This window comes from Brienomyrus brachyistius, chromosome 18 (genome assembly GCF_023856365.1).
Source record: "Brienomyrus brachyistius isolate T26 chromosome 18, BBRACH_0.4, whole genome shotgun sequence".
Classification (NCBI taxonomy): Eukaryota; Metazoa; Chordata; class Actinopteri; order Osteoglossiformes; family Mormyridae; genus Brienomyrus; species Brienomyrus brachyistius.
Genome location: NC_064550.1, coordinates 18,486,466 through 18,494,398, shown reverse-complemented (window position 1 = coordinate 18,494,398; position 7,933 = coordinate 18,486,466). Strand labels below are relative to the sequence as shown.

Genomic DNA, 7,933 nt, shown 5'->3' with positions numbered 1-7,933 from the left:
ACCCTGCTCCGGATAAGCGGTTATAAGATATATGGAGATGCGCTTGGCCGCTAGTAGGCGCTGTTTCCACAGATAAGTCACCATGCTACCGGGCTCGCTGAACGTTATCGTATGTTGTCGCGCTGAGCCGAATCGGGACAACGCAAGAATTACGGTCGCTCCTGCTGCGCCGAACGATGGGATTTCTGTCCCACTAGCATCGCCTTTCACGGCAAGCCTGCTTCACTCCGCTGCTCCTGTCCTGCTCACAACGGCGCTGGTTTTCTTTGTAGGAGCGTAACTTTTTTTTTTTTACTCCCCCCCGCCATCACATTAGTAAGTTTCATTTTGTAATGCAGTCCGTTAACCACAGTTGGCCGGGATAGCGGATTTTACAACCCAGACGGAAGAGCAATCAGTCCTCGGATTCTTTCACCCGGCTCATCTGTATACGATACACAGCAGTTGCTGGCGGGGGGGGTAGGGGGGGTTCCAGTGGCAGTTGCCGGTGACTCCGTCGTCGGTGGTGTGAACGCCAATGCAGCCTATAGCGCGCACGGTGGATCCCGGTCACTGGTATTAAACGCGGAGCCCTAGAGCCGCCTGTCCGCCTCCGTCCCGCATTATAAGCAGAGAAGCGGAGCCGCTCCGCCAGCGCGACGCCACAATGTTGCAGGTTCTGTCTTGCGGCGTCGTACTTTTCCCCGGACTCTTTTTCACCTTCAGGAAACTACTGCCCTGTGCTTTTAAAACGTGGACAGATGCGGACGTGGTCCTGGTCAGCGAGAGGTAACTGCTTTCATGTCATTCCCCTTTACTTCAATCCGCATGCGGTTAGTTGTAGGAGCAGTAACTCAGGATGTCGGACTAACACAGAACCGGCTCCCAGTTTATACGCTCAGCGGTACCTAACTTACCAACCCCCTACTAAGAAGTTATTTTTGGGGAGGAGGGAAAAAAAACAAGTTTAAATGACTAATGCTTGTTTATTTTTATTGGTTAGAGGTAAAAACATACTTTGTAACTGATTATTATTTTGGAGCATTTTATTTTTTATAAAACGTTTTTATTTTGCCACCACTGACGTGTTGTAGATTTACGTTTAGATTAAATATCCGGTCTAAGCCAGTCGCTTCTATGTACTGGAGTGAGGCACATATTTGAACCCGTTCAATAGACTCCTTGTTTATAATCTTCCTAAGACCGGAGGGGGGGTTGCAATGAAAAGTGCTGAGCTCAGCTTAGCTGAAAAGACTGGCCTTAATCACTCGTGCATATATTGTTGTAGTAATAATCTTCAGATGCTACTAAAGATGTACGAAATTTCTCATCGGTACCCCCCGGTTCGTGATTCCCATATTTTTCATTTTCTTGTTTCCTCTTCTCGCGTTTTGCTCTCTGTTCCATCGCAGAATGAAAGGCCATCTAACTATAGGATATATGACGGAAAGTATTTTTTTTTAAGGATTGCTTAGCAAAGTGTTTTTCCTGGCATTAGTGTCCGGCCAGCAGGTGTTCTTTCGAGATTAAGAATGTAGTTTGTGAAGATGTTCCCGGCATCTTCCACTCTGACTCATGTACGGGTTGGGAGGGGGGGGGTTGTTAACCCCAGACAAGGTGAAATTCGTTCTTAATTACTGACCGGAACGTATTCCCCAGCATATCTTCTCTAATGTTTTGTTTTTGTTTAGTTGTTTCTTGTTTGTTTATTTTTTTTTACTGTGTGAATTTCAGACGGCATCGCTTCTGTCTCAGCTGTGTTGTGTGCCTGACTGTTGATTCTGCTGTCTATATGCAGTTTATTCGCTTAGGACTGCACACTCATTTACCTCACACAGCCTGGTAGCCAAACTGACAGCTTTGGAACTGTATACAAAGCACCTCGCTGACTGCTTTCTCAGATGGTCGACCCTGTCCACACAGGCCCGATTCCACATTACTTCACCTGTTTCTCTGTGTCCCATAATAACAGTCCTATTAGTGTTGTCCCTGTGTGTCCCGTGAGAAGGGAATTGTATGGCTGATTTTGATTCAAGCTTATGAGTAAACAAATTTTAAAATACGTGACGGGAAAGTTTCACATTTGCACCATTTTGTTTTACCGTCTGCATGAGGTTGATTGTGCTTGCTCTCTTGCCCATATGGGTTTTTGGCAGCAATGCAGTCTTCTCTGTTTAATGTGCATGTTTTGTTTTTTTTTTTTGTCAATGGTAAACACTGTCGTTGCATGTGAGTGAAAAGGGGCCGTCCTCGTTTTTCCATACCTGTCATCACCGGCCCTCCCATGTGACTCGGGCTCCAAGTTACTTGGGGCTTCATTACCAAGCAGCTGGGGGGTTAGGAAGTTGTGTGTAAACTGCTTGCAATCAAAATTGACAAATGAAAATGACCTTTGACCAGAGCCTCTGAATTAGAGGGAATTAAGTGCATCGTGTGGTTGTGAAGGAGGAAGAAGAAACGCATCAAATGAATACACTTTTCCGTCCACTATGACCCTCCACACACACACAAAAACATGGAAAATACAAAGAATGCATTGTGCAAATGTGGGACTTGTAATGGTATCTGGCCCTGGATACAGTAGGAGTGTGTGTGTGTGTGTGTGAGGGAGCGTAAGTTAAGCTGAGTGTCCTGAATAAGGTGTTTCTATAGCCACTGCCCCTGTCTCGGTGCAGGATTGATGGTCTTTGGTGTATCTTTCATTCCTAGACTGGTGTCCACCATCCACGCCATCATGGCCACCATAGCAGGCTATATTGTGGTGTCCTCCTGCAACAATGTGATAACTGACCGGTAAGCTGTGAATCCACCCTCCCCCCCCCTGCCCCCCACTCCATTCATCCCAAACCCCTCGATTTGTTGTTGCTTCCTGATTCTGCTAAAATTGTCCCTGATACTGGCAAAGGGAACCTGTAGCATGTTTTAGTTCATCCATTTACCCACGGGACCCACGAGTTATGGAAGTTTCCACATGTGGGATGGATGCATCTCCTGTTTCCCTGTACCAGTGCTAATACATCCTTCTGGACCGTCTAGAACGATCTGACTCTCCCAGGCTTGGCTGCCTAGAGGTTAAATCGAGGGGTGTCACTTGGGGGTCGTATCCAAAAAATATATCGTCCATTTTAGTACATTTACAGTAGTGGGCCAGTAGCAAGGGCCCCTGCTTGCCTGTCAGCTTCTGATGTTTATTTGTTTGCTTTTTGTTTTAGTTCCGCTTTTAAGCCGCTCGCAGATAAATTTTTCCATACGAGCGCCGTAGCCGTTGTAGTCTTGGGCACATTTTGTTCATTGATTACTTCTTCCCAGATTGGCTTACAGTGATGTTTAGATGTGCAAAAGGGTGCCAAGGCAATTTGCTGTGCAGTTAGTCCTAAATCACGTGAGCAATGGCACGTCTGCCAAAGGCATTTTGAGTAAAAGATAAATGCATCAGCTGTTTCATTTGCTTGGTAACTTAAAAACGGAAGATTCTGACTTGTGTTTATAAAAGTATATTCTAGCAGTGTAATTGTCATTAATAGTCTGCTTAATTTTCTGTGTTATTCTGAATACAGGCAAATGTATTATTATTGGAACTGGTACTTACTAAAGTAAAGACGTCTGCAGAAAATGGTTGGTTTGTTCTTTGAACACTGAGCTGTGTCTCTGTTCACCCACTAAAAGGGACAATTTGTCTCTCCTCTGTCCCAGGCACTGGCTTGCCATGTACTTTGTGATGTGGTACGGTGTGCCATACATGGCCTATGACATCTACGCCATGTATATGAGCCACTATTACCGCTTCCGGGTCAAAGGGCACGAGGAGTACAAGGCACATTCTTTCAGGACGGTCAACGCATTTCTCCGTCGAGAGTTCCAGCTGGTGCTGCACCATATCGCTCTGCTCACGCTGCTCCTTCCCGTCACGATGGTGAGACGAGCCCTTCGGAAAGATTTTGAAAGCTGCACGTTAATGCATGCATAACATTTTTGTTTTTATGAAAGTAAGTGATCTATATACTTTGACGTGCACTGTACACTTCGTCCCAGCAGAAGTCTGTTTTGCTGAAACCCATGTTGAGTGACATGATATCACATTGCTACTCCTTTTATTATTTAGGTACGGCTGCGGGCCTGATACTCCACCCCCTTCGCTCGATCCCTCCCGCTCTCGTTCTCTCTCCCATACACACACCCCTAAATGTGAACAGAAGTCCGCGGGGACGGACCGGTGTCGCGTTACAGTTGGCTTACTCTCTGATGCTATCCTTTTGTTTTCGACGCCGATGCCCTCAGCCTTGAAATGTTTTATTTATCGCGATAGGCTGGTTCTGAATCTGACGTCACTTTCAGTTAGGTGGGTTGCCTCTCTCCCCCCCCCCCCCCCGTAACACATAAAACAGTTTTTTTTTTTTTAAACAGTTTGTGCTTCCTGCCATGACCTAAATAAAACCAGAAGTAACATCGTAAATGAGCATGTTGGGGGCGAGATGTTGGGTGCAAGAGTGCCCACCTCATTCCGGAACTGATAATGCAGATTCTTGAAGAGTACTTGCTTTCAAATGATGTTGCACAGTAAATGCTGCATCCTTTGAGATTAAAATCAAGCTTCTTACACCTCCCGCTCCGCAGCAATGTTGACTGCTAACAAGAAATTTAAGTATATCTGCAACTGGAACAAATACTTTGGGTTTCATCGTTTTGGGTTAGGCTGGTTGTTTGTTGGACTGATCTGTTAGCCAGATGGTTCCTTACCCTGTAGTCCTCTTTTTCTTTTAGTTTTTCAGGAGTGGGCTGGGGGACTTCTTCATCGGGTGCCTGTTTTTGACGGAGCTCAGCACCCCTTTTGTCTCCCTGGGGAAGATCCTGATCCAGGTATGACTCGTCTCGCTCCTGTTTTGTCCCTGTAGCCATGGACAGCCCTTGACAGCAGAGCTGGGGCAGCCACACGCCACTGAATGCAGATCTCCTTAGGAGAGATAAAGGCGCTCTCGCATTCGGCCCTGCTGAGCGTGCTTTTGTTTTAAGTGAAAATAATATGACCTTTAGCATTTATGCTCGCTGCATAAAGGGAAGTCGTGGGGCGTCTTTGTTTCGTTGAGGCTCTCCTTGCATTGCCCGTCGGATCATTCAGAACTTGGTTGGTCCGCACCGCAGAAAGGCCAAATGACAATCTCAGGCAGGTCTTTTGTGGACTGCTGGGATCCCTCTGGCCTCGTGCCAATTTCCCTTCTCCTTCGGAGTTGTGTGAAGAAGAAGGAAGTGAAGCAAATTCTCAACTGTTGACCTTGCTGTCTGGCAGCATTATGTGGGTCAGTTTTTGATTCTTCTGAAAATGGAAAAGTCCGTGGAGGTTAATTTTAATGCGGTGGTTCGTTCTGTCGGCTCTGTGTAATGATTCGCGGCGACGCTCTCTGTTTTTCCGCTTACCCCATTCCCCCCACACCTAGCTGAGTCTTCAGGACTGCTGGGCACACAAGGCAAACGGCATCCTGGTGCTGCTGAGCTTCTTCATGTGCCGCATCGCGCTCTTCCCCTACATGTACTGGATGTATGGCCAGCACTACGGTATCCCGCTCTACAGCGTGCCCTTCCACGTGCCCTTCTACGCTAACCTGGGGAACATGTGCATCCTAGGACCGCAGGTCTACTGGTTTGTGCTTCTCTGCCGGAAAGGCTACCGACTGTACAAGCGGCAGAGCAAGGCACGGGACTCCATCACTGTGACGGACAACTCCAAGAAAGACGAGTAGATGCAGCTACTGCCACAATCACTGTTACTGCTACCATGACTAGTAATACCGCTACTGCTGCTACTTCTGCTGTTTTCTATGCTCTTACTTCTACTTTCCCCTACGCCTCCTACCTTAATGCCACCACCTGTTTTTTTTCTTCTTCCTTTTTACGGCTCCTCCTCCTCTACAGTCTTTCACTTCTGTTGGAAGCGCAAAGCCGGCAGGAACTACAATCCAGGAAACGTCCCTCTTTCCAAGGGGCACCCAACGTTAATCCACAAAAAAGAAAAAAAAAAAAACCGGACACCTTTGAGTTTCGCTGAATGGATCCCTATGGCTGTGGATTTATGCGTTTCCTGGTCTCGTTTAGACCAAGTTTCCTTGTTCCACCGTAGAAGCAGGAAGTAAGAGGTCAGTCAGGCAGGGCTATGCTGGTTACTTTTGCCAAGTCCCAAGTCCCAGCTGTTGAGTTCCGATTAGAGGCCTGTAGAACCATGCGCTTGCTGACACTCACACTCCATGCTTGTACTCGTGCATCACATCAGGGGCTGCATTGTCATTTGGAGGCTGTAAGTTGAGCTCACCACTCACCAGCATTTCTATACAAATCCTGTGGTGTAACTTCCTAACTGAGACCCCCCCACACCCCCCACACCCCCCGCCACCCCTGGCAATGCAGACCTTGCATCATCCTTGCTCACTTCCCAGCGGAAGTCCGTGCAAACCTTATGCTGTCCTGCCCCTGGTTGTCAGCTCCCGTTCCGCATTAGAAGCGCAGGACATTGACATAGTCATCCGCCGGCATCATGGATTAATGCTCACGTGCAGTGGATGAGCCCACAAAATTCCCACCACAGTTTTCTCCTTTGCTCTTTCAGAAGACTCCTATTGCATGGGTTCGATTAAAAAAACGAAATCGATGAGCTGCAGTAGAAAACAACTCTCTTAAAGATCAAAAAGACAGTCGCATCAAAGTAGTTTCTATTATGGGTGTGTGTGTGTGTGTGTGTGTGTGTATGGTAGACAGTTGATTTATTAATTATTTTTTTCCCTTCCCTGGTTGGGAATTTAACCCTTTTTTTGTCATGATGAGTAGATGTGATCATAGACAGCACATTTATAATTAAGGAGATAAGGGAAGGAGAGTCACTCTGCTAGTAAGCTTCAGTGTATTTAGGTCCAGTTACTCCAGTAAGTGATGAATTAGCTCTGAGATCACTCTTAACATCTAATTTTAGGTGAGTGTCATGTCTGTTCGAATGCATAGTTAATGAACATGTGAACTGAATGTGCTGAATACAATCACTTATTCGTATTTCATATCTGCAGGAGGGAATATTGTTTCACGTCGCTGTCAAACGCATGTGCGGTGCTTGTAGCATTTTGAGTGATTTGGTGATATCCGCTCATAACTGGCACAAATCAGGGCTGTTGTGGATCAAGTTGAAAGCTTGAGCGAATATGTCATTTAAACGCATGTTTTTATACGGTCGACAGGGACCATCGTCGTCTTTATAGGGATGGTTTTGTCTTTGACTTTGACAACGAAGCATATTCTTTTTATTTATTTATGTATTGATTGTTCTTTTTGGGACCATTACACGCTAAGATGGGGTCTGCTGGATGAATGCATTTAGTGACGAGTGATCACCTGTTGCAGCATGCGAACGGTATTAGCTGTAGAAACCACAGATGCGTCTCCCAAATTGCCCTGGCGCCACAGCACAAAGCAGGCAAACCTAAAAAAGCATTGCATTAGCTGCAGTAACGTTAATGTCAGTAGTGGGTTGTTCCATAATAGTGCAGTGAGATTTCACGGAACACCGTCGTTGAATTTGCCCTCTAGAACTAGACCCAAGACTTCTCGCCTAATACCTTCTTGGCATTTAAGATGCATGCCCATTATGAATGTGACCTGACTGTGTCCTTATAGCTATTTTCATTGCATTATCCATCATTTTCCCGTGACTTGGGGAATATTGGGGTTACAGGCATTAAAAAAAAAAAAAGAGTATCATTTTATCTTTGACATTTTGAATGTTTCCTCCTTTCATTTGCTGAGCCACTTATTGATTCTTTAGCCGTGTCTAATTTGAAGAAAATTCGTAGCTGGTGGGCGAATGACACCACAAACACTCTGCAGAACCGCTGTCTGGTTCGGCCTCATTCTGCCCTCAGAAATCTGGACTGTCTCTGGTAGTTAGTATCATTAGGCCTCCATCTCTGCCCACTCTACG

At 46.1% G+C, this 7,933-nt stretch overlaps 1 protein-coding gene across 1 annotated transcript; it reads left to right on the top strand.

Moving 5' to 3' along the window:
* Window positions 1–6,005, top strand: tlcd3a (TLC domain containing 3A). Its single transcript, XM_048984546.1, has 5 exons — window positions 1–768; window positions 2,689–2,772; window positions 3,673–3,892; window positions 4,741–4,836; window positions 5,412–6,005. The coding sequence occupies exons 1-5, from the start codon at window positions 647–649 to the stop codon at window positions 5,712–5,714; spliced, it is 825 nt and encodes a 274-aa protein (XP_048840503.1). The 5' UTR covers window positions 1–646; the 3' UTR covers window positions 5,715–6,005.
* The last annotated feature ends 1,928 nt before the right edge of the window (window positions 6,006–7,933 follow it).